This window comes from Oryzias latipes, chromosome 19, assembly GCF_053564925.1.
Source record: "Oryzias latipes strain Hd-rR chromosome 19, Olatipes_Hd-rR_3.1".
In the NCBI taxonomy this organism is placed as follows: Eukaryota; Metazoa; Chordata; class Actinopteri; order Beloniformes; family Adrianichthyidae; genus Oryzias; species Oryzias latipes.
Window position 1 is genome coordinate 375,620 of NC_136255.1, and position 27,032 is coordinate 402,651.

The 27,032-nt window shown below is 41.4% G+C and overlaps 1 protein-coding gene across 19 annotated transcripts in view; it reads left to right on the plus strand.

The window, feature by feature from the left end:
• Positions 1–26,627, plus strand: part of LOC105353814 (serine-rich coiled-coil domain-containing protein 2) — a 38,119-nt gene extending 11,492 nt beyond the window's left edge. For 2 of the 19 annotated variants that reach the window (XM_078937684.1, XM_011473548.4), the window contains exons 2-14: positions 994–2,280; positions 2,370–2,528; positions 2,627–2,794; positions 2,865–2,932; positions 3,927–4,088; positions 7,095–7,182; positions 7,358–7,442; positions 9,232–9,327; positions 9,945–10,029; positions 10,197–10,280; positions 10,373–10,459; positions 10,598–10,723; positions 22,195–26,627. In XM_078937684.1, coding sequence (XP_078793810.1) covers positions 1,071–2,280; positions 2,370–2,528; positions 2,627–2,794; positions 2,865–2,932; positions 3,927–4,088; positions 7,095–7,182; positions 7,358–7,442; positions 9,232–9,327; positions 9,945–10,029; positions 10,197–10,280; positions 10,373–10,459; positions 10,598–10,723; positions 22,195–22,641 — 2,865 coding nt within the window. In that variant the 5' untranslated portion in view covers positions 994–1,070 and the 3' untranslated portion in view covers positions 22,642–26,627. Of the gene's footprint in view, positions 1–993; positions 2,281–2,369; positions 2,529–2,626; positions 2,795–2,864; positions 2,933–3,926; positions 4,089–7,094; positions 7,183–7,357; positions 7,443–9,231; positions 9,328–9,944; positions 10,030–10,196; positions 10,281–10,372; positions 10,460–10,597; positions 10,724–13,132; positions 13,239–17,282; positions 17,361–18,515; positions 18,561–22,194 lie in introns of all 19 variants that reach the window. The other 17 variants (XR_013651584.1, XM_078937686.1, XR_002289878.3 and 14 more) reach the window with 17 other exon arrangements.
• Positions 26,628–27,032: the final 405 nt, after the last annotated feature.

Sequence of the window (27,032 nt, forward strand, 5' to 3'; positions counted from 1 at the left end):
CATCCTGGGTGGGAGATGAGAAGCAGATGAACAAACACACAACTGTTTTCAGAAGAGGTAAAAAGGTCAATCTGAGTTAACATTTAAAGAAATACATTTAAACAATGATAATAATAAAACAAATTCCTTCACAAAATACAACAGGGAAGTTAAGGTGGCGTACTCAATGGCGCTCTTGTCTCACACTTTGAAGACCTCTGTTCGATACCGGCTGCAAGTTTTTGATTTATCCTTGTGCATGCATGGGAGACATATGCTGTCAATGACTTAATCCCCACATTGGTGAGATATTTTTTTCCCTTTAAAGTTATGCAACATGCTTTTTTTTACTAAAAGAATGTTTAACTTGCCTATTATATTCCTGAACTTGAATCATTAAGGTATGAAGAAGTTTCTTTGAAGAAGGGTCTGGGTGATGATTATGTTTCACTGCATACTACCACCAAGGTATCATTTTCTAACATTGTTGATTCAGAAAGAAACGGTTCTCACCTCATTAAAAGCAGGAAAACAAATTATCCCCAATTTTTGCTTTAAGCCAGGTGTTTTAGTCCTCAACAGTGTTACATTTTCAAGTTGAAACAAAAAGTAGTCTATTTGAGAGTACTCCAAGTATACTTAGTCTGTGCTAGAAGTGAGGCAGTATACTTGAAGTTTATATAGTAAAATGAAAATAGTTTTATGAAGAAGTATTTACTTAGTATACTTCCTACACTAAACATACATGGTCAATTGCAGTGGTCCATAATCCATAATTCTAGTTTCTGGAATAGTTGGTACTGGGCTGCAGAAAAAAAACACAACCTACATCTTTTCAGTTTTTTATATATTTATTTATAATTGTCAGGCAAGTTTTTAAATAAGTCTGCAACTCCCAGTTATTTTTGTCCTAAAAACATTGATTCCTTTCTGTCTGTTGGGACTCTTCCTCACATGAATTTGTTGTCGTGGTCGCTAACGTTTTTAATCTTTTTTTCTTTACTTTCTCTCTAGCTTCTCTGGCTCTGGGTCGTAATGTTGATGTGGGCGGAGTTTGATGTCAAATCTTCTCTCTAAGCCCACCTCCCACCATGCCCACTATGGTTTCTAGACTTCCAAAGTTTGGCTCACGGCCCAAACCTGAGACAACACCAGCCTCTTTGTCCAACAGCAGCCCCCACCTGACCAATGGATTCTACCACCATCCTGGACCTGCAGTGGTGAACAGCACCACCGGTGTGTCCCCTTCCACTGCTAAACTTAATGGCTTCATCAGAATGCCAAGCTCTTTTTCCACAAAGTGGCGGAAGGGTGTTGAAAATGTCAAGGATAAAGGAGTGGGTGGAGATACTGGGTGTGGGAGAGGAAAAGGGGGTAATCCTGTTCAGAGATCTGGCAACGTTCATCAGTCTTCTTCTCAGAGGCAGCAGGGATCCCAAGTCGTGTTGCATAACAACACCAAAAACACTGCGTCATCCGTGAAGGGGCAGGGCCAGACTGTGACAAGGTCCTCTCAGTTTCCACAGTCCAACATCAGAACGCCTGTGACTAAAACTGGATATGGGAACTTCAAATCAAATCCATCCAGACTGACCAAAGGCACAAAGCAGGCCTTGAACTCTAGTCCCCAAACTGATGCACACTCTTCTCCTAGACGGCCACAAGGTTTTCTTTCTGCAGTTGGAAGTCCAGGACATTTATCTGGTTCCAACCTCCATAAGAAGCCAGCGGCCAGCCGCTCTCTCTCCACTGAGAGTTTGGGATATGTTCCGTTTCTCCGGTTATCAGAGGAGAACCGTTTTCAGTCACGTAGCCTGACCCAGGTCCGACAGCAGCCGTCTCCCACCCACACTCTGTCATCTGCCTCGTCCTCATCTCTTCCTCGGTCCCCCAGTTTCACCAGGTCGTACTCCATCACCAGGGCAGCACATGGGGTAACTCTGTCTTCACCTGAACAGGCCCCACCCAGGGGCAGCCTGTTGAAATCACCTGCAGGGAGCTCCATAGGTCAACCTAAATGCATTGAAGTTCAAAGTGGTGTCGCCTTTGGAAAAGTTGGGGTTTGCAACCCTTCCCCATCTCCCTCCCTAGGCCTTAAAAAAACCCTCCTACCTAAGTTTACCCCTGCTCCCAAAAACAGTGGTTTAAGCTATAAACTATCTCGCCCATCACTGCTAAAGCAGCCCCGTTCCCTCAGAGGGACCCTAACCGGTGACCTCAGAGGGTACCACGAACTGAAACAAGTACCCAACAGACTGAGGAACTCAGTGGTGATGCCTTCAACATTTAAAAACAGTCCAGGTTATCATCTTTCTTCTACCAAACAAACATCCACATTAACCTGCACGTCTGCCACTGGATCAGCCTTATTCTCCTTTGCTTTCTAACAGAAAACAAACCAACAGCCCAAGAGGCAGGGGGGCAGTCTGTGGATCCGGGGGAAGAGTCGTTGGTAGGTGAGACACTTGAGGATATATCGCTGCTCTCCACTCTGTCTCTAGATAGAAATTACATCTGCCATGAGTACATGGAGGATTTTGACAAACTCGGTGAGAAAACAGAGTTGGAATATCTTTATTGTTCTTTCAATTTTAACTGACATAAATATCTTATAATTACATAATTTGTTCTTATTTTATTCAAATAGGAAATGGAGACGTGGAAATTATTTTGCCCTCATCTAAAAATTATGACGATGACTCAGGGCTCGACCAGTCCTGCACTGGGTTTGAGGAAAAGTCTGTGATCAAAGAGAGCGACATTGAAACAGATCTCTGTTGTCCAGTAAATGGGATGAACTGGACAGCTGTTGGTGGTGAGTTTTACTAGCTTATATTTTTGCGTCTACTAAAGCGTAAACGGCTGATATTTTTTATGGTATTTAGATGAACAAGAAGAAGTTAACCACATTTCCCGTCGGAGAAGATCCAACCAGCCAGACTACCATGACCAGGTGAGTCCACCAAAGAGTTGGACTGTTCCGAGGTTCTCGATAGTCCTTTTATGTTTAAAAAGAAAGGAAGCGGTTCCAGGTTATATTAACTTTGTAATTAGACTAAACAAATTACATAGCAATAAAATAAAAATGTGAAAAATGTACACTGTAAAATCCTCGTACAGTGGTTCCCTGCTATATCGTATTTGTGCATGTTTTTTTGTTTTTTTTATAGTGCATTGTGCTCTGCATCCTGAATGGCTGTAGACTCCTGTCAATCAATCTCCTTAGTACTGTCTCCTGTACAGAATGCGATCTGTTTGCTACATATACATAGATTTCATTCTATTATAAAAGGACTTATTTTTCTATGAAGGTTTCAACTGTGAGAGTTTAAACAAGCAAGAAAAGTATGAAAATGTTGATGTTTGTCTGAGAAAAGCAGATAAAGTGTGTAGTGAGGAGTTTTACAACCTTAAAACATCTATAATATTTGTAAAAAACAAAGCTTACTACTACATGGATTTAACTCATCCCTTGTTATTTTTCAAACGTAACATTTTTCAGACACACGCCTGTGCAGAACCGGGGCCAGTCATTTGTATGAATCATGGATCATCCGTGCTCCCCTAGTAGCTCCCCGCGGGATCCGGTGTTAGACCGTGTAAAAACTGCATATCATAATAAAGCCCAGACCCGTGGGTTAGTTCGGCATCAGCATCTCTACTTTTTACTACAACTCCCATGATGCATTGGGTTAATGTGACTGCGCTGTTTCGCGGTCATGACACAACAAAGGCAAACATCTGTTGTAGCAGTTTGGAACAATTGGACCTTGGCTGCAAAAAGAGTTGGAAAACACCGGTTTAAATACATTTAGCACAGAACTGTTTAAATAATAAATATAGAAGATTTAATGAAGGTTACAAAATGAAAACGGTAAAAATAGGACGCATTGCTGAACGCTTCTGAACCTCTCAAACAGGTCTTCATCGTATTCTCTGCTTCATAGATGGAGCTGTCCCTCGACCTTTCCTCTTCTGACAGCTGCGGGTCTGGAGGGACCTACATGTGGGATGAGGAGGGTCTAGAGCCACTGGGGGTCTCTGGTTCAGCCCCATCCATCAACACCAACAACGGCGCTACCCACCACATCGGAAGCTGTGACTCGGATGTCAGTAAAGAAAAAACACTTATCCATCTTTAAAACGACTAAATTAACAAATGTAATGTTGAGAATTCAACGAGTTTGGAATTGATAAACATATTCAACCTTTTATTTAGATTTTTGAACAGAACAAGGCGGAGCAAATAAATTGACATAAACTGAACAGGCTGAGGACAATGAGGGTCAAAACTTTTCAAATTAAACTCCTAATTAATATGAAAAATCATGACCATTGACAAGACGCCATGCAAAAGCTAATTATTTCCAAACTGACTAATGCAGCGTAACCAATATAAAGAACCTTACAAGAAGCCAAACTATTTATATCAGTCTATCTTTTGAATATTAAAGCATATGTACATAATTTTGTGTATCTCGCTGCTAAATTGCACATACACCTCACAAAGTGCACTGGATTGGAAATGTGGAGAAACTGGGCTTTCATATAACAATTAGGATCGCAGAGAGAACATTTAGTTTCGAAATTTGTGATGCCAAGTACATTCAGCCGATCTCCCTGTCAGCTCATCAAGCTAATGAGATGAAACAAAATAAAGCCCATCTTCACTCCCCAACACACTGGACCTACTGGTTGATCTGTGGAAGCCCGGACAGTTAGTGTTGGAACACTCTAAACCAGCGGTCCCCAACCCCCGGGTCGTGGACCGGTACCGGTCTGTGGGTCATTTGGTACCGGGCCGCACAGAGAGAATAAATAACTTACATTACTTTGGTTTTATTTATTTCGGAATCTTAAAGATGTTTTATTTTGAAAAATTGACCAATTCTCGGTTCCATTCGTCTATGTCACTCTTGACGCAGGCCAAGGCGCTCTTCTGGGTCACGTGATAGGTTACCCCTAAAATTAAACCCAGGAACTAGCAAAATGAATAAAAAACAAACGTCTTTGGAAAGTTTCTTTGCCAAGGGGAAAACACCCAGCCAGGAGACAGAAGAGGAACCTTCCACTTCCAGAAAAAGAAAGCTACATTTAATAGACAGCACTTCTTTTTTGCACCATGAGTGTGCGAAGGGGAGAGGATGATGACACCTGTCCGATGTACAATGTTGTGCGTGCCAAAATAAAAGCTCAGGTTTTGTCTTGGCACGTCTCTTTTATCATGCCGTTGCTACAATAATCATCCTCCCACAACTTCCGACCGGTCTGTGAAAACTTTGTGTGACGTCATACCGGTCCATGGCGTTAAAAAGGTTGGAGACCACTGCTTTTTTTTTTTTTTTTTTTTTTTGCAGTTAATCGTTTTTTCTTTCCTCTTTTGTTCATGTTATTTGTAGAAAGAAAGCGAAAACTTTTAGAGCATTAAAATTGAACAAGGCCTTGTTGTTCTGTTGATTCATGTGACATTCATGTGGTGAAACATCTGACCTTTAGAGCACAAATCCATCCACCGCACCAGTTCTACAATCTGAGCTGGAGGTACAGGAGGATGGAAGGCTGCTGCTGATGAGCTGCTCCTCCCAAAGTGCCTTCCACATTAATGAGCCCAGGGCTTTAATGAAATGAGCAGATTAACCAGCTCTGAATTGATGTACCCAACCACTATTAATAACTCTGTATGGTTTTTTAATAGCCACTAGGTGTCAGTGTTGCTCTGAGTAATTTTAGTTTTCTTTCATAAAACATTTTAATTAACTGGTTTGAAACAGTTTTTGTCTAAAATCTTTCAGTCCGTTTGTGGATATTGGCGACGGTTGACATGACGACATTGACATGACTGAAATGTCATGTCAATGTCGGTGACGGGACTGTTTGTTTTGTAGCCAAATAGGTATTCAATGAAAAACAGAAACTGAAGTCAGGATCAGAGCAGAACATGAGACGTCAAAGTCTCAATGTACAGTGAATTTTAATAGATAAAATTAGAAAATGGAGACCGCTTTAACTTTGCAATTAAAAACAACATAACTTGGTAACAAGTTGCATTTACTCTGTTACATTTGCAAAAATGACTATAAAGATGTAGTATTCAGTGTTACTTTTTAGAAAGTACTTTTGACTTCTAAATGAGTGGATTTACCAGAAAAACTAGCACTATTTACTTTGCTACAATTAGCTTTACTTCTTTGCTACCAAGCTGCTTGGTGGTTTTGTGGTTAGCACTTTCACCTTCCAGAGAGACGGTCCTAGTTCAAATCCCTGTTGGGTCATTTCTGTCTGGACGTTAGACACTCCATCTTTCTGGAACCTAATTGTTCCTTAGTTGGGACTGTCCATGTAAATGGATGGTTGTCTCTGTGTGGCCCTGTGAGACTGATGACCTGTCCAGGGGCCTTTGCCTGTCCAATGCTGGTTAGGCTCCAGCGACCCCGTGACCTTGAACAGGAATAAATGTGTAGAGACCATGGCTAAATGGATGCTTGAAACTTTACAGCTTTGATCTGTTTAAAGACATTTCCCTTTGTTTAGCCACCATCAATCTGGCTACAAACTACACCAATGTTGGGATATGGAGAGAAATCTGACACAACTAAGCTGTTGTGTAAAGCATAAACTGTGGGGGGCAAATCATATTCTGTTAACATGAAAAATGTAAGATTTACTTAAAAAAGGAGAGTTAATGTTGTTTCACAAAGAAAAACAAACATTAACACACACATTAAACTGTAACAAAAATATTGTAGACAAAGTGAAGTTCTTTGTTTTTAGGTAATTGAAAATTTTTTAGTGTCTAAAAGAACCAGAATATTTGGATTTTTGTTGTGTGTGTTTATGTATATGTTGTGTAAAAATAACTGTACGAACTATGACTTTTTGATATTTTTGAGTTTGTTTGTGGAGACTTTGGAAACTTTTTTTTTTAAAGTAGCTATTGTTCTTTCTTTTGTTTAAGTGATAATAATAAATGCATTTCATATTAAATCTGATACGAGTCAATGCTAACAGCAGTTATAGTGTTGGTGAGTCCTCCTGAATTTCTTTCTTTGATCAGATTTATCTCATGTCCATTTCAAAGCTGTCTGCTGATTGTTTTAATTTTTTAAAATTTTCAGGACATCTTGAATAACTTGGACTCCTGCGATCTGGGTGATGATGATCTCATGCTCGACTCAGACTTCCCAGAAGATGCCTCTTTAAGTGGTTAGTTCCATTTCCTTCATGGTTTGTGTTCAGAATTCTATGTGGAAACGAGTCTCACTGAATGAAAACAATCGAAATAGTAAAGTTAATGTTGTTTGTCAGAAAACCATAAAATGGATATTTTGGGGGAGAAGAAAAGGTTTATTAATGCACTCTGCTGCTTTCAATTTTAAAGATGAAGATAGTTTGTCCCACATGGCTACGTGGATGAGAAGGCAGCTCTGCTGGGGGGCGCAGGACGGCCACAATGACAACCAAAGGTAATGTGATTGTCTGTCTGCACTGCGGCAGCCCAGCAGGAAGTCTCTCCTCATGTGAGACACACTCATGTCAAAAGGAACAAGAAATCCTCTTTATCATTACAGAACACAAAATGTAATACAAGAATGATTTGCAACAAGTAAGCAGTGGAATTAGTTACTTCTTGACATTCATACAATGATAAATAGACAGACTACTCAATTTGTTTTATTTATTCTATTGAGCAGTTTTGAAAAAACAAAGCAATAGGTAAATATTCAATAGAAAATTAAATAGTAGATTTCTTCTAACGGTATTAATCAAAATCCACCTATATTTACATGAAGGACTAAATGTGTAGAAATAATTGAATATTTTATGACATGTTGAAGGCATTGACAATTCTGGTTTCTCGCATCATGGTCATTAATTTAAAGAGAAAATGTGATCAAAAGTGCAATTTTTGCAAATGTCTAAGAGAGCCATTTGTGTTTTTTGGTGGTGTTTGAACCATGACGCTGAAATGTGACTGAAATAATAAATTCACATTCACACACAGCCTGTCTTTTCACACACCCAATTTAAGTTTATCGCCATCGCAGTATCAAGCTGTGCTATCTGCATATCGCTAAAGTCTGTGGAAGTTGGGATAAATGGTCATCTTAAATGTGCTAAAACAATCTTATGGCAGTTTGAAATATTTAACAAATCAAATAAATCCCTTTATGCATTTGACCAATCAGATGGAGCCCCTTTATGGTAGATGCTTGCCTCCTATGTAGACGAGGGTCATTTGGAGTATAATTTAAGGTATATTGACTCTTATTTAATTTGAACTGTTGCAGTGAAATGGTAATGATGTATTGATTTGTTTTGCTATTTGTTCATGTATCGCATGATTGATTGCCAATATTGCAAATTGAGAGTTTTCCTCATATCGTGCATGAATTTGAAAAGGCATGAATTTATAGCTGAACCATAAAAATAGTTCAGATTGTTTGTTTTATTTACTTTTTTTGTGCAAACTTAAAGAATTGTAATAGTGTAAACTATGAAAATGTATAACAGATGACCTGATTTAGCTGTTGTTGGTTAGTGAAATCACCATTGCAGCATCAGCGGGTTGTTAGGTGAAGTAGGGGGAATGCATGCTGCAGGACAGGCCCAGAGCTAGGGGCGGGCCCATCCACGAATCAAGCCCCCCCAGGACAGGTTGCCTCCACATGGTTCCAGCTTGGCACCTGATATTGTTATAGCAAAAAATGGCTAAGTATGGACAGTTGAAGTTGTTAAAAAGAAAAAAGACAAGACCACGTGACGCAGGAGAAGTAATGCATCAACTGAATTCAGCATCAGTAACGCAAGTGCAGACAAGCGCCGTGGCTATAAGAATATTGGCTCCGCCTCTCCACTCTGCTGTTTGGGAGTGTCCACCGCTGCACGGCAGCATCAGCTTTTAGATTCACTCAGCAGGTCCAGATGACCTTGGAGTAGATGAACCCAAGCAAAAGATTATCCAGCACAAGATTTCTCTGGAAAGAAATGCAGTTCATGGAACCAAACAGACCCTGGGTAGATAATTTGGTAAAAAGTGATGCTGCATATCGCTTCCCAAGAGTGATTTGATCTCAACGATGTTTTATGAATTCTTTTTTCTTTTTTGTGTTTATATTAACATTTAAGGTTTGAGTTTCTGTTGGTAAAGTTTAAATAAATGCTTTTAAAAATGTCAAAAGAAAATGTGTGATAACTGTGTGAAGCAGCTGCTGTGAGGTCATCAGTCAAAGCTCTGCTCTTTCATGCTTTCAGTGATTTCCAGAGCTGCAAACTGACAGAAGATGCTGGCAACAAAAGGACAAGTGACAGCAAGAACTGTGAGATCATTCTGGACCTCTGTCCTACCAGGTAACACAACTTTCCAGCACTAACCCTTTATATTGGAGCTGTAGCAGCAGTGTTGACGCTCTTTTGAACTCTTTCACTTTTTACACAATCATGGAAAATCAGTGGATTCTGATGCGGAGCAAAGCAGCCTTGCTCTAGTTCCTTTAGTAGGTTGATTGCTTTAACAGTCGAAGTTGGGAAGTTCAAAGAGTGCGTTTATTTGGCTACAGCTCTGGTGTTAAAGGGTTAAATGATGAGAGCTCCCAGTCATTCATTGGGATGCAGGGTGGCGCTGTGTTTGGTGCTCTCACCGCATAGCGAGAAGGTTCAAATCCTGGCTGGGACTTTTCTGTGTGGAGTTTTCATACTCCCCCTCATGCATGTGTGGGTTTTCTTCAGGCACTCCGGCTTCCTCTCACAGTCCAAAAACATCCTTCAAAGGTTCATTGGCTACTCTAAAGCGGGGCTGGCCAACCCAGCCCTGCCTGATTTCAGTAGCCAGGATAGGCTCCGGGAACCCCGTGATGCAGCGGGTTAAGAAGATGGATGGATGCATAGATGCAGATATTTGTTAAGCCTGGACTTGCTTGTTTAGCAGAACATTGCAGGTCTCTCTCTCTTTCTCCTAATTCTCTTAGTTTGGGTGTGGATGTGGAGGAATTGGCTGAAGACTGCTCGGCCGTTAGATCACAGCTGGAGTTTCTGCAGACGTTACTGCTGCAGGTAAGATGACATGATAAGGTTAAAAAATGCAAGTCTATTTTCAAAGCGTTCCCAGTGGTCTTTTAAACTATGATTATGTAGATTTTAGCCCCAAAAAATCTGTCATTTTCAAGGGCAGAGTTTGTTTTAGAGTGGGTCTTTAATGCGGTACCTCACATGTTTTCCAGGTGGAAGACGTGGATGAAGACACTCCAACCACTGACACTTTGAGCCCAGAGCCCAATGATTCGTCCTGCAGCTCCAACTCACAGGTCAGCAGGTTTTGCTTGTTCCAGCAGTAATCCTACATTGCCCAAAATGCCCCATCTCAATCCTCTTGTGTGGACGGTGTGCTTGTGTTTAGGTTCAGGCTCTTTTACAGGAAGTACAGCAGCTCCGGGAGGAACTGAAGAGCCAAGACCAGACCATTGCTCAGCTCACCCTGCAGCTGGTGTGACTCACTCTGAATTATTATTCCTTATTTCTTCTGTTCCAATTGTTTAGCCTTTAGCATTACTAGGACCATCATTTTTTTAAAACTTACAATAAAGAAAGAAAGGGTATTGTCCTTGTTTTTGTTGGAGTGCAGACCGTTTCTTTGGCCACAAGCGGGTGTCGCTGCAGAGAAAAGAAGGAAAAGGTGGATCAACACACGCAGACGAGTGTGATGCAGACAGAAAGTGTGGCCTTACAGACACCATGGGGAGAGAGCAAGGTGAGAACACGCTACAATGTAAAGCACACACTTGCCTCCCAATTCACGCATTTCACATCACCCAGCTGCACCATGCAGTTGTTAGAGATGTATACCACATGAAAAACACCAAACACAAACCTGAATCAGGCACACTTCAACTTCTTTAACCCCTTGGCTGTTTTCATTATTTTGACTACCGTAACGTAATTCCCGCGGAATCTCGAAGCAGAGAAAAGCAGCTTTACGCTGATATGCATGTGAGTTCATAACCGATATGAAAAGCTGATTTTCTGAGCGTGATATCACCAGTGTCACCAGTCTCCAACGTTAAAGGGTTGACAAGACACCTGTACTACAAGCTAATCTCAAACCTGTACACACTGCATCACGTGATGCTGTAATGGCTTAAATCTACACTAACGGAATTATTTACCCATCCCGCTTGAGACTGTCAGACCTTAAAGCAGGGGTTCTCAAAGTTTTTGTTGCGGAGGGTTAGGTAATCGGGTCCAGATGCTTTTTGCAGGTGTGGTCGGAGGTTGCTTCTACTCATCTAGTAATTGTATCATTTGACAGACTTTCTTTTGCTCTGGACATACAATGTCAGCTACTTTCAGCAGACAGACATACATACATCAGATAAAGGTTTGCTACGCTGGGCCATTTCCAAAGCCACAACGTAGCTACTAGCTTCTGTCACAGCTTCACTGGATTTAGCCATTTTTGTAAACATTATCTGCTGTGGTGCTGTGGTAGGGCGGTCGACCTCCAATTGGAATATTGCGGGGTCGATTCCTGCCTTGCCCGCCCATGCGTCGAAGTGTCCTTGGGCAAGACACTGAGCCCCACCTCACCTCTGGTGGAAGTTTGGCGCCAGTGTTTGGCAGCCGAGCCGCCACCAGTGTGTGAATGTGTGTGTGTGTGTCTGTGAATGTGATTGTAAAATGCTTTGGGCCTTGAAGAAGGTAGAAAGGCGCTATATAAGTATACGCCATGCTGTGCAGCACAGCCTCGTTGTTGTTGGAGCTTATTGCTGCGCTCCTCGCTGGTAAATTTATCATAGTTTCTATGATTTGTAACATAGTGACGATTCATATTGAATACGTTCAGCATTGCATTTACCTGCTTGCAAACAAGGGACAGGACTTTATCCATGAGGTACGACAAAGTAAGCATTTGTCCACTTAGGTTGAAAGCGCCTTTTTTCCTCGCCAACACAACATTTTTCCTCAAAGGAACCTGCTCTGGCTCTCTTTTATTGAGGGCCACAAAAAAATCTTCCCGCGGGCCGCCATTGGCCCCCGGGCCGCACTTTGGTAACCCCTGCCTTAAAGTGATGAACCACCTTTCTCTGTCTGATAACGTAATGTCAAGTGTGGTTTTGATGGTTGCCAGGAGAATACTGGCATGTATGTGTACTTAGCTGACTGCACGATTCCAACTGTGAGGTTTGGTGGAGCGGGTCATGGTGTGGGGCTTGGCCTCTTAGTTCCAATAAAACAAGCACTAAGTCTTTCATTAAACCTCTTTTTACATTCTTTTGTTTATAGATTGACTTTACAGAAAAAATATTGGGAAAAGCTTTTTGGTTTTTGCCATATTTGCTGTGAGTTTGTTGCTGGAGTTAGGTTCTGTTTTATGTAGTGGTAGTAGTTAGATTGGACTGATTATACAGTTAAAAAGAAGTTGATGTGCTATAGAAGTGAGCAATCAGAATCTGGCTCATCAATCACTGACTGGATTTTCCTTCTTGTCCATGATTTTCTGACAGCCTTAGTCACATGCACCCATTCAGGGGGTTGACCTGTTCTGGATTTGGTTTTAAAATATCTGTACAAACACGTCTGCCTCTGCTTCACCCTGACTTACCTCTACGTTTTGTATGAGGGTTCACTAGTATCTGTCACCCTCAGCATGCCCTTAGGAGAAATGTGCATTAAAATCCGCACTCTATGGCTTCCCGAAACCGTCTACGACCTTGAAAACCTGTGTGTCCCATACAGGTTTGCCCATTCTTCACCCGCAGACAACCTGTATCTACCCTTAGGGGCAGCTGCGACTAAGGCTTTAGATCTGATGCTTTTGATAACTGCAGGGAAAACCGACAGTTGTTCATTTAGATGTAAAACTGATGTATAACAACTTGGTGTCATTTTCTAAACTGTATTGGAAGGGTTAATGGCTTTAATGAATTCCATAACCGTTCCAAGTAATAAAAACAACCCAACTTTAAATCGTCTAATTTAATGAAACAATTTCTACTCAGGTTTGTTGCATCAAAGCAAAATTTATGTTTAATCCAGTTTCATTAGGAAAAACGGTTTCCGATTAAAGATTGGATGGTCAAAATGAAACCTTTACAATCTTTTTTCTTCTTCTTCTTCTCTGGACTTTGAAAATCCTCTTTCTCTCTCTTTTCCTGCTAAGGCTTCTCCTCCTGTTAGTTTCCTCTCTCCACCTTGGCAGTATCAGCGCTCCAGGCCTTTCAGGAAGAGGCCCAAACCCAGCATCCCCTCCATTCTTATTAGAGAAAGTGAGTCACTTATTCTAGTTTTTAGTCCCCTTTATTCTGACTAACAAGCACAAAGGTTCCACTTCATCCCCTCATATTAGCTCTGCTTTTTCAAAGATGTCTGCCGGAGCATTATTATTTCAGAATCATCCCATCAATCTTTTTGGCTTTTGACTTAGTTGAAGATTTGAGCTAAAAAAGATACATATGTGCTCTGTCTTTGTGGTTCATCGTTTGTGCAACACAGATACAAAACACAATGTCAAAATAACAGTTTCTAAATTAGATGTGAAAAAAATGTGTTGCTTTGAAGATCCAATCCTTGCTTTAACCTTTTACCTTCTTTGGTTGCAAGATTATTTTTTGCAATTTTAATCTTCCTCAATCTTTCTTCATCACACCACACCAAAAAAAACCAAAAAAACTTTTTGGCTGTTCCGTCTGAGAATTATTTTCAATGCGACCCGTGTCAAGACTACTTTCTCCAAAGTAAAATATCCCTTCATTAAAGGGCCTATACCATGCTAATCTTCAGGCATTTATATTAAACAATATCCATATAAATGACAACAATACCTTTGGGACTCCAAACAATGATTTGTGTAATGAAATACAAGTTATTTTCACCGCTCATTTTCCTACCAGGAAGTAAGACGACTCGATCTCTCCGCTTCTTGTGGGCGCCGCCCATTTCACGACATCAATCTGGAGTCGGCCTCCACAGCGTGTATGCGTTTCGCCCACAAAAACACACAACATCCAAACTTTTGCAAAGACGGATGTGTGCATATTGTTCATTTAAAATGAAAGCATTTCACCGCTATCTCTGCTGAGAAAGTGGTGTGTGTGTTAGCTTGGGGTGGAGCTAGCAGCACAGACTCTTCCTGGAAGGGGCTGTTCCCCACTTCATCACAATGTGAGGATCCACTCCTTTTCATGGGTTGGGAGGGGCTGGTACTCAGAGCGCAGGTTATTACAGGAATACTCAGAAATGTGTGAATGGTTCAAAATACCGCTTTGGGTATTATTTGTTAATCTTTCTTCATCACACAACCCAAGAATTATTTTCAATGCGACCAGTGTCGAGACTTCTTTCTTCAAAGTAAATGTCCCTTCATTAAAGAGCCTATACCATGCTAATCTTAAGCCATTTATCTTCTTTCTCTTTCGGCTTTTCCCATCAGGGGTCGCCACAGCGAATCATCCTTTTCCACCTCACTCTATCATGGACATCTTCTACCCTAACATTAGCCAACTTCATGTCCTCTGTTAAGACATCCATGTATCTCCTCTTTGGCCGTCCTCTTGTCCTCCTGCCAGGCAGTTCCATCTCCAACATCCTTCTACCAATATATCCACTATCCCTCCTCTGAACATGTCCAAACCATCTCAGTCTGGCTTCTCTGACTTTGTCGCTAACACAGGCAACATGAGCCGTCCCTCTGATGTACTCGTTCCTTATCCTGTCTAACCTGGTCACTCCTAAGGAGAACCTCAACATCTTCATCTCCGCTACCTCCAAATCATCTTCTTGTATCTGTCTCACTGCTACCGTCTCTAACCCATAGAGCAGAGCTGGTCTCACCACTGTCTTGTACACCTTTCCTTTGAGTCTTGCTGACACTCTTCTGTCACACAACACTCCTGACACTTTCCTCCACCCGCTCCAACCTGCCTGCACTCGCCTCTTCACCTCTTTTCCACACTCCCCATCACACTGAACTGTTGACCCCAAGTACTTAAACTCCTGCACCTTCTTCACCTCAGCCCCCTGTAACCTAACGCTTTTACCTTGATCCCTCTCGTTCAGACACATGTATTCTGTCTTACTACGACTGACCTTCATGCCTCTTCTTTCCAGAGCAAACCTCCACCTCTCTAGCTGTTCCTCCACCTGCTCTCTACTCTCACTGCAAATTACAATGTCATCCGCAAACATCATTGTCCAGGGAGATTCCTGTCTTACCTCGTCTGTCAGCCTGTCCATCAGCATAGCAAACAAAAAAGGACTCAAAGCTGATCCTTGGTGTAGTCCCACCTCCACCTTGAACTCCTCTGTCTGACCTACAGCACATCTCACCACCGTCATACTTCTCTCATACATGTCCTGGACTACTCTGACATACTTCTCTGCCACTCCAGACGACCTCATACAGTACCACAGCTCCTCCCTCGGCACCCTGTCATATGCCTTCTCTAAATCTACGAACACACAATGCAGCTCCTTCTGACCTTCTCTGTACTTTTCCATCAACATTCTCAAAGCAAAAATGGCATCAGTGGTGCTCTTACGGGGCATGAAACCATACTGCTGCTCACAGATCTCCACCTTCTTCCTAAGCCTGGCTTCCACTACTCTTTCCCACAGCTTCATTGTGTGGCTCATCAACTTTATTCCTCTATAGTTGCTGCAGTTCTGCGTGTCACCCTTGTTCTTAAAGATCGGGACCAGAACGCTTCTCCTCCATTCCTCAGGCATCTTCTCACTCTCTAAAATCCTATTGAACAACCTCGTTAGAAATTCCACTGCTGTCTCTCCTAAGCACTTCCATACCTCCACAGGTACGTCATCAGGACCAACGGCCTTTCCGCTCTTCATCCTTTTCAGAGCCTTCCTAACCTCATCCTTTCCAATCTCTGCTACTTCCTGCTCCACAACAACCACATCTTCCTCCCTTCTTTCCCTGTCATTTTCCACGTTCATCAGCTCCTCAAAATACTCCTTCCATCTTTTCTGTACACTCTCCTGGGTTGTTAGCACCTTTCCATCTCTGTCCTTAATCACCCTTATCTGTAGCACGTCCTTCCCATCTCTGTCTCTCTGTCTGGCTAGCCTGTACAAGTCCTTCTCTCCTTCCTTTGTGTCTAACCTGTCATATAGCTCATCGTAAGCCTTCTGTTTGGCCTTTGCCACCTCTCTCTTCACTCTACGCTGCGCTTCCTTGTACTCCTGTCTACATTCCTCAGTCCTTTCTACATCCCACTTCTTTTTAGCCAACCTCTTCCTCTGGACGCATTCCTGTACTTCCTCATTCCACCACCAAGTCTCTTTACCGTCTTTCCTCTTTCCAGATGACACACCTAGCACCTTCATACCTGTTTCCCTGATAATCTCTGCTGTAGTTTCCCAGTCATCTGGAAGCTCATCCTGACCACCCAGGACCTGTCTCAACATCTGCCTAAATTCCTCACAAGTTTCTTCATTCTGTAGCTTCCACCAATTGGTCTTCTTTTCTGTTTTCCCTCTCTTCTTCTTCCTGACCTCCAGAGTCATTTTACACACCACCATGCGGTGCTGTCTGGCTACACTCTCTCCTACTACCACTTTGCAGTCATTAACCTCTCTCAAATGACCTCGTCTACATAGGATGTAGTCCACCTGAGTACTCCTACCTCCACTTCTGTATGTCACTCTATGTTCCTCTCTCTTCTGGAAGTAAGTGTTGACTACCGCCATTTCCATCCTCTTCACAAAGTCCACCACCATCTGTCCCTCCAGATTCCTTTCCTTCAGACCAAACCTGCCCATCACCTCCTCATCACCTCTGTTGCCCTCACCAACATACCCATTAAAGTCTGCTCCAATAACAACTCTCTCTCCTCTGGGGAAACTCTGTATGACCTCATCCAACTCACTCCAGAATCTCTCCTTCACTTCTAACTCACAGCCAACCTGTGGCGCATACCCACTGACTACATTCACCATCACCCCTTCGATTTCTAACTTTAGGCTCATCATCCTGTCTGAGACTCTTTTCACCTCTAGAACACTGTTTACAAACTCCCCCTTCAGAATCACACCTACCCCGTTTCTCTTCCTATCAACACCATGATAGAACAGTTTGTATCCTCCTCCAATACTACGTGCCTTGCTGCCCTTCCACCTTGTCTCCTGCACACACAGTACATCTACCTTCCTTCTCTCCATCATGTCTGCCAGCTCTCTGCCTTTCCCTGTCATTGTGCCAACGTTAAGAGTCCCTATTCTCAAACCTATGTTCCTGCCTTTTCCCTTCTCTCTCTGGCCACGGACCCTTCTGCCTCCCCTCTTTCTTCCACCAACAGTAGTCAAATTTCCACCGACACCCTGTAGGTTAACAGCATCGGTGGCGGTCGTTGTTAACCCGGGCCTCGACCGATCCGGTATGTCTAAAGTGTTGTGGATGATTCGCATGGTTATTTTGGCAATTTTTACGCCGGATGCCCTTCCTGACGCAACCCTCTCTATTTATCCGGGCTTGGGACCGGCACAGAGGCAACTGGCTTGCAACCCCTGTGGCTAGATTTAATCTTAAGCCATTTATAGTAAACAATATCCATATATGTTATGGATACTGTTTTTTGTGAGGATTTAACATTATATTACCCTTAAACCTCATGATATAGGGACTTTAATTTTTCCAAAATCAGAAACTTTGTTTTTCTAAATTCTTCTTAGCTGTAGCCAGTGCTTTGCGTTTTTTAAAAGGCTTAAACTATTGTAGCCTTTCTACAAAATTCTGTTTATTTGAACTTAATAATCCTGAAAAACGTTTCCAATGCAGCAAACGTGTGATTGAATTCTACTGCTGTATTTATTTTTCTTAACCTTCTCTAAAAGAAGTCTATTTAAGTGTACTACAAGTATGTCTTTGCTAAAAGTGAGGCGGTATACTTTAAGGTTACTTTTTATACCATCTTTATATTGTAAAGTGTTCCAATTTGGTCTGAAGAAGTATTCAGTACACTTCCAAGACTGCATGTATGTGGTCTGTACTATAGTGTAGTATACAGACCTTCAAACTCTAATCTTGCATTGAAAAAGCCTTACCTTTTTAATTTTTAGAAAGGTATTAGACTCCGGACCATGAAGGGTTGGCATCATTCCATTTTTATTTTTTTATCTTTTTTTATAGAAACTCTGCCTTTTCTGCTACCGATTACCTGGATCAGGTGTGTTTTTCCGATAAAATGCAGGCAAGTTGGAAAACATCTGTGGGGCATTGCGTTTTGGAGTCTAATACCTGTGATAGACCTGGACAGACACCCCAAAAACAAATATAAAGCTCCAAAGTTTTAGTTTCATTTAAAGATCTTCACCTGATTAAACTGAGATCCTTCATTCTTGCTCATCTGGTAAATTAAAACTGACTAAAGTTAAATTGGCTAATATAAAAAGAATTGGTGGATTGTTGTAGGAATGACTGATGGCAGATTTTTTTCCTGGTTCCTCTCTCATCTGAGTGACTGTAGCTGCCCCTCTAACTGTTGTGTCCTCCTGTCATCTCCCCTGTTGCTTCCCCCACTGCCCCCATGCAGGAGTGGAAAACCTGGTGATTTACTTCAGTGACACTGCGTGGTACGGTACTGTTTTCCTTCACATTACCTGCTTAATTCCACTCTTTGTTTTACACTCATTTTAAATTGAAGTGAAAGGAGTCCGGAGTTTGTTGGAGTGGGATACGACCGGGGGGGGGGTTAAAGCTCCCCCCTTCTAAACTAAAGGAAGTGTCTAATTCATTTACCAAACTCTTATTGGATCATTTTCTAACCATTTTCATTATTTGTGACCATTTCTTTTGAATTAAACAGATGCATTTGTCGACATCTCCATGAGGGATCAGTTGCTGTTGGTTAGACTGAGTCCTAAAGAAACAAAATAAAATGACTACAAATAGAAATGAATTTATTGTTGATGCACAACTTTTGGGACTTATTGTTGAACAATATTTCTTATCTATATTTGATTGTGTTTTGACTTGATTAAAACCCAGAAGACTTGGTGAAGAACTTTGATTTTGACTCTCTTCTTTGATGACAAGTTTTTTTTTTCATTTTATTTATAGTCTTTCTATTTTTTATGTAATACAAAATTACAGCAGACATTTGAAACATACAAACAAGGAGCAAAACAGAAGGTCTGAGGACCTGAAAGAGAACAAAAACTCTGAAAACTTCTTTTTTTTCAAGAACATTTTTTCATATTTAATGTAATATCTCGCATTTATCAAGTCTTTGCTCTCCATCTGTAAAGGACAAGCTTCTGTAGTTCTGCAGGTTACAAACTCAAAACCAAACATATTGGTCCAGAAGAGCTGTTTTGACAGAAGGCCTGCTGTGCAGAAGACAGGAGCAGAAGCAGAGGAAGCAGCTGCATGAGGAATTGTTCATAAGGAATATGAGTGCTTCTCTGTGGAGACGTGCTGAACCATCAGAGAAGAAGAAAATGTGGAGAATAGGTTTTGGAGGTTTAGACTGTTTAGATGTTGAAGTATCTACATCAGGGGTCTCAAACCCGCGGTCCGCGGGCTATTCGCGGCCCCCAAGAGGATATTTTGCGGCCCCCGCCTCAATATGAAAGTCTATCCCATGCTACATGCTAGGACCACATTAAGGAGTTCCTTACTTTCCTTATTAGAACGTATTTATTCGCTCGTAATTTTCTAGATCCATGCAGCGGTTTCTGAACTTGTTTGTGGGTCGCGTAGACACGAAGGAGGGTTATGGTTACGGTTAAGCGCGCGGCGGCGTTCAACGCGACCAAACGGTTCTCTCCGCTCCCACAGGAGAGTCGGGTCGCAGAAAAATGTCCCACAGCTACACGCGTGACACCTAACGGGTCTCTAAAATTAAACACGTGCGAGAAAACAACATGATTTAGTCTTAGACACACTGAAAATACGTGTGACATGTGAAAATGCAACAGTAGACGAGTTTGAGATGAACCAGCGACGCGCCTGTATGTTTGGGAGACCAGGCGCGGGGGGGGGCGGGGGTGAAGGCGAATCTGCAGCGAGACTGAAGGAGAACAGGAAGTTGGAGTTGTCCTTAACATTCAATTTAGTTTTAATCTGCCTCTCCCCCCCAGGATGATCTGTGTTATTATATCTTTTATATTTATTTTAATGTTGTGTAATGTATGTAGCCTTTTTTTAATCAATAGGTATTTTAAATTATTTTAATTGATCACTCAACTACAAAAACCGTCAGGACACATTTCCCACAATGCACTGTTTTGTATTCAATTGGCGGCTTGCAGTCAGTGCAGTATTACATTTCCATCTGCGTTTGCACAGGTTGGGGTCTTGCTCCCGCCCCTTTCTGGTGATACTTTTGTGATGATTGACAGGTGATGTTGGAGCAAAAGCAAAAACATCCGTCTCACACCAGGTGATCTGCGCAGCGTTCCGTCCAGCTGGGTGATCTCAAACATGCTTATTGTGCATCTTGGCTGCACATATTTGGTGTCGCCAACATGAATGTCCATCCGTTTTTTATAAAAATATAGGAGTGTCTGACCGGCTGCTCTACAATAACGTGTGACCAGGGTTCAAATGTGCAAAAAGTCATAAGATAGAAAATCCAAAAATGGTTACTGAACTTTGTTTCTCCTTTACTGATTTGTGGTTTAAAGAGTAAACTTTTAAAAAAACATTCAACACGGACTCAGAATTGAGAGCACATCCTCTCTGACTTTTCCACCCCCAATTTCAATAAGTGCAAGTCCAGTCCAGATTTCCTGAAAATCATCTTCATCCACACTGAGGGTCTCAGCTGTTTGGGAGGAAGTGCTGCCAAGTGTCCAGCAGTAAGAAGACAAGAGAAGCCGTGTTCAGAACCATCGATGGAGGTTACAGAACTGTAGAATTGGAGTCTTCTTTAGTGTTTAATAGTTATAATTCAACAGTGTTAACTAAACTGTGTTAATAGGGACGTTTAAATTAGAAAACAGTAGATATAGAAGACTAAATAAACAGAAATGTATTACTGATTTATTTACTTCTTGATTTTTTTATTTACGTATTTTATTTGAATGAGAGTTTTATAAGTAAATTTTGTGCAGAAAACAGTTAATAATAGAGTATAGTATTAGTATAGTATATGTTCCATACAAATTTATTGGCTCTCAGACACTGACTAGTTGCGTGGGTGCGTTGAAGTTACGGCCCTGCCTTCAGTGGCCCCCAGGTAAATTGAGTTTGAGACCCCTGATCTACATAGTCATATCAGAACATCATATCCAGCCCTCCACTTGTGTGATGTTTCAAAATGTTGGCCTGCTCTTTCAGTTTGACACCAGACTGTTTTTTTCTTTTGGTTATAAAATTGGTCATAATATTGGAGTCAATGGCGAATTGCTCCCTTTACCAACCTGCTCCTAGTGGTGATTGGTGGAACAGCAACATTTGGTGCTTCCTGGTTCCTTTTGAGGAATGAAACAAATGAAGCAGAGGAACAACAAGAAACATGCACATTCATAACAGTATTTCATCTGTCAAAGCAGCGTCACACAGACTCCCAGATCAGAGTCTAAAATGACCACCTTATTATTTGAACAGTGAGGCGCAGGTAAAAAGCTTTAATTTTCTCAAAAACCTTTTCATCTGGTTTGCTTTATGTATGAATTTTGGTTGTGTTTACTGTCTTAAAACTGATTTTCTGCGCCAAATCATTTTCCCAAATGTATTATTACGACTTAAAGCACAAAGTAAAACTGCTTGTCGGATTGTCAGAGCATTGCAGCTGGCGCCATCAGGAGCCTCGCGGGTGGATGCATACTTTTTTTCAACAACTGAAAAAGTGTGTTTTTTGTTTTGTACTTTGTTGCAACTGAACATTTCTAAACATTTTTGGGAATTAATTGAAAAAGGCAAACATGTAGAACAGCACAGTTTGCTAAAAAAAATGTTTGCATCAACCTTTGTGACCAACCGTCTGCTTGTAGGCCTCTGTAGGCATTCTGGGTAGTGTAGTCAAGTCACTTTATATGATGTTTTGCTCAATGCGCCCTATAATCCAAAGTGCCTTATTGCTGGAAAAATAGCATTCTATCCCCTTTCATCCTCTCTCCATCCCATTAATTACTTTTCAAAACCTCAGATTCATCTAAATCCTGATTCTTTGTCATTTGTCTTCCTAGCATGTTTGTCTCAGATGTTCCTAAAGAGTCATTTTTGTTTCTGCTGCACATTGAAAGAGGTTTGTTTTGTTGTTACAGTCTCCAATACTTGACTTCTCCAGCTTCAACGCCCAGAAACCACTGACTTCACCAACCCATGCTCCCAGTCCAGGTAACCCCACCCAGCCGTCTCCCCCATCAGACAAACTCCTCCTCTCCCCTTATACCAACCAAATAAGCCAGAGAGAAGGACATAACCGAAAAATACGCAAGACGGAGCCGTCGGGTGGAACTTCCAGCAAAGTCCTGTTATCACCACAGCCCTCCAAGTTCCAACTCCTCCCGTCCGACACCTCCCCTAAATCCAGGGTCTCCAAGCCGCCGTTGGACCCCCATAAAAACATTTCAAGGGCAAAGGTCAAAGCAATGGCTTCCACCTCCTGTTCATCCATCCCACCCCCCCAAACCAAAGAGCCACAGAGGAGCCAGCAAACAACTGTTCACGCTTCTCCCTCCAGCTTACCTCCTGGTTCTTCACGTCAATGAAGATGAGGGAAACATCATTTTGATCACTTCATATCCAAGCTAGAAAAAAAAGTGCAGAAAAACAAACTGCAAGAAAGAAAGCGGGGATCTGTGCCTTCTGATTGGAAGATCTTCTTTGCTTTGTACCATCAGCCGTGTCCTCCCACGCTTCTTCTTGCTGTTAGTGACACTGCAGTTCTTAACTTTTTGGTTTATTTAAAATGTTTCCTAGAATGACAGACAAGTTCATTGTAATTATTGGCATCTGCAGCTGATGTTCTGAAGAAGAAAATGATCCAAATCGCAAAGGCTAAGACTGAGAAATCTTTCAGCTTTTCAATTTGCTTTCCACTGCATTTACCAAAACACTTGCAAACAGCTTTAGCTTTATCATCTAAAGTGGCAGAGATTCTCTCCTACTCAGATCTTGGTTGGGCCTAACTTCATCCTTTGAGTTTCTAAACACAGATACCAAATTCTATGTTCCTTTACACGCTTTTTTTAGTCAACAATTTAAAATATAGAAAGTTTGTTCCAGTCTATGTGGTACGACACAGTATATCATCGTTCACACTGCAAGCCTTAATGCTCAATTTGGATTTTTTGAAAAAATCCGATTTTTTTTTTTTTTTTTTTTTTTTTTTTTTTTTTTTTTTTTGCAATACCGTTCACATTTCCAAGTAAATCTGAACTTTTGTGGTCTCCAGTGTGACCGTGAGACGACCCAAAACTGACCCCCATGTGCAGAAGAGTACTCAACAGTGAACGACGTTACTCGTTGTTCGCAGAGCCAATGGGAACAATGGATGCCAACAACAGTGTTGTCAACAGTGGAGCTCTTTTTGCAATATTAAATTTATTTTCACGAAGGAGCAGCACAATTACAATCTTCTCATTTTAAGAAGGCGATGGAGTCGGGATCGTCCGGACCCACTGTTGTGGAATGAGGAGGTGTATGTGCTGGGGCCACTTGCGCCGTAGAGACAGGAGAAGAGCGCGTGCAGCGTAGGAGGGAGTGACAGGGGGGTAGTGAGGGCGCGCATTCATGTTGTGTGTTACGGTGGAAGGAGAACGGTAATAGAAGAAAGTTTCCCCCAGCTATGGACTCATTATTAACCCACTCTGGAGAATCTAAGGGTCAGAACAGGGAGGAGGAGGATCCACCTTGGGTCCCCCGCACTTCTGATCACGGTCGGAAAGGGGAGAAAGAAAAAAGAAAAAAGTCATGGCGGGAAAGGTTCAACATTAGGCTCGGCCATTTAGCTGGAAATATTTTCAAAAACCGCCCAGTTGCAATAAGATCCTTTGAGTTTAGCCTGAATAGAGCGGTCACCCCAAATATGAATCCAATGGGTGACCTCGCTTCCCTTCCACTGACTGGTCTCTGCAGCATCGTCCGCCATGGTTGACGTTTATGTTCTCGATTCCGCCTACTTCAACGCAAAATTATGACGTTTGTTGCGTATCAATGACGTATGGTTCGGAATCAAGCCGCCTGGCCAGTCAGACGGCGGTTGCAATTGAAAAGATCGGATACGTTTCGGAATCAGGCGGCATACCCAAGTGGCCTGGATCGCAATTGAAAAGATCGGATCTGTGTTGTTCAGACTGTCATGAAAAGATCGGATTTGGGTTGCATAGGGGCAAAAATAGGGTCGTTTCAGCCTGCAGTGTGAACTTAGCCTTTGTTCCTGAGTTCAGAAAGGACTAATATTCACATAAAAGTATTTTTTTAGTGTATAAAAAATACTGAAAAACAAGCTGAGGATCTAAACTTGTGGTTCATCTGAAAAGATGTTTTTCATATTAACATTTCTCAACGCTGTATAGCAGGAATCCAGGGTTCGATTCCCGAAGGGGAATAAACAATGGTAATGGGGCAATTACCATATCAATGGCGAGCAATTAACATCACCCAGTGAGGGCACTTGGGCAATACCCTCAATGCTACTGCCTCCTGAGCGCAGTGTGGCTGCAGCTCACCGCTTCCCCAAGGGATGGGTCTAATGCAGAGAAGAATTTGACCCATAATTAAACTGTCAATTATTTTTTATTTTTTTTTATTTCTGTAGTTTGTGCCGAAGAGCTGATTGAGGCTGTGGTTTTCAGACTGCCAAAAGCCTGTCACAGTTACCAACGGTAAATTTAAAAAGTAATGCATCAGTAATGAAAGCTCAGAGGGAATAATTCTTTAAAAACTTTGGTTCATTAACCCTTGTGCTATCCTATGGGGTCCAGATGACCCCCCCCTTCCATTGAGGTGTTCTCCCTACCATGACAAAGGTGGATAAAGGTGGAAAGATTTCATGTAATCCATGGACACCAGTGAAGATCACAAATCATTGAAGACAAAAGGTTCAGAGCACTGTCTAGTGGGTCTAAATGACCCAACTCCCAATGTTAAAGTGCCTAGGATAGCGCAAGGGTTAACCTCCATTAAAATCTCTGCTGGAGAGTCTGTGAAATATGCAAGAAAGATTTGCATTTCTCAGTGCTACTAAAAGTCCACAATTATAAAACCTTTTCAAACTAGATTTGCTTTCAGTTTAATAATAAAAAAAAAATAATCTACAGACTTTGATTCCATTTGTCTCATATCATTTGAAACACTCAAATTCTCACAGCAGCTACTGTAATATGTATATGTGTATGGAATGACATTTACAACAAACTCAGTCACTGAAGCGTTAAAGGCAATGAAGAATGTGCAGTCACACCTTTGCTTACATGATTATTTCATGCTTAATACAAACTCAAAACATCAAACGTTGTTTTAAGAGAAAAGCGTCTGAATTCTTGAAAATATGCTTATTATGAAATGTAGACTAAACAACAGCAGCTGTTTCTGTTCTCAGTAGGTTCAAGACTGAAAATCAAACATCACGTTTGAAAAGCTAATTAGTGCTTTAATTCTGCAGCAAAACCTGCTTTTGTCACTTAATGACAAACAGAAGAGTATTTGTTGCCAATAAATCTAAAATTCTTGAGATGACAGTACATTGTTTTTTTTTTAAACTATGAAAATTCTCAGTAATCACTTCTCCACCTTTTTTATTAAATATTTCAGTCCAAGAATGTTTCACATGAAGCTTTTTGTCAGTGTTGCAGACTTAAGGTTATAGTCTCTGAAACACAGACTGACAATTCCCATCTGTATTTGAAACACAGACAGAATCTACCCAGTGGATCACGTGTGATCTGGCTACAAGCTGGTGACCTCCAGGTGTGGCCATGGAAACTGAATAGGAGGGGCACACAAATGCAGGAGTGGAGGACTTTTACCTGGGTTAGGGTCTGGATTTCAGTGCTCTGAGTGGGAAAAAAGTCTGAATTCACATTTGAATGAAGACAGAGAGGAAAAGAATGAATATTACTTGTAGTCTGAGTTATGATTTTATTTAATTCGTTTGTGTTAGAATTTAGATTTACTGTCATGTCATTTTTTTAAGATTCCGACATCTTTGGTTGTAAAAAGACTTTTAGTTTGAAAACTTAAGTACAAGCATCAAGCATTTCCTGTCTGCTTTTTGAACTTGATTTTATGTGTAATTTTTGTGCAATATAAAAAACTGTTTATGCTGCTGTATTAATTCTTATTTATGATAAACTACTGTCATTACAGTGAGTCAGTGAGATCTGACTGTGTAAATTGATAGCAATATTAATTGCTCATCTATTATGTTTCGTTTCTTTGTCTTAATGATGATCTCTTTTAAAATGCACTTTAAAGCCCCAAACAGAAGCACCTGCTGGGTTCATGTTGGGAGGGGCCATCCATTCCCATTTAAGGGTCAATACACAGATAATATTATTAACCCTTATTAAATTATTCTTTTTTTAATAGTATGACTAAAATGGGAAACCAGCTTTGGTTAGCTGTAGAGGAGTTTGGCTGGATTTTAGTCAGATTTTTCACTGTAAGAATTCATTGAAGCTGTTCATTAATGTTTCTGGTTCTGGTTTGCAGTTGACTGAGATGGGTCTGACCAATAAAAATATATGAAAAATTGTGTCAGTGCTTCAACTTCAGCTGTGAGTCAAAGTTTTCAATTGTGGTTCATTAACCCTGGTGCTATCTTAGATGACCCCCCCCCCCCCACCCTTCCATTGAGGTGTTCTCTCTACCATGACAAAGGTGGATAAAGGTGGAAAGATTTCATGTAATCCATGGACACCAGTGAAGATCACAAATCATTGAATAAGAAAGGTTCAGAGCACTGTCTAGTGGGTCTAGATGACCCAACTCCCAAGATTAAAGTGCCTAGGATAACACAAGGGTTACGTTCTTGTTTGTATGGTTGATTTTAGGCACCAGTATTAAATGGTTAATATTATCGTCAAGGTTAGTGGCAAATGTGAAATCTACAATAACTGAGGTTGGGAGGCGGATTCCCTCTCAATGGCCCCTGATG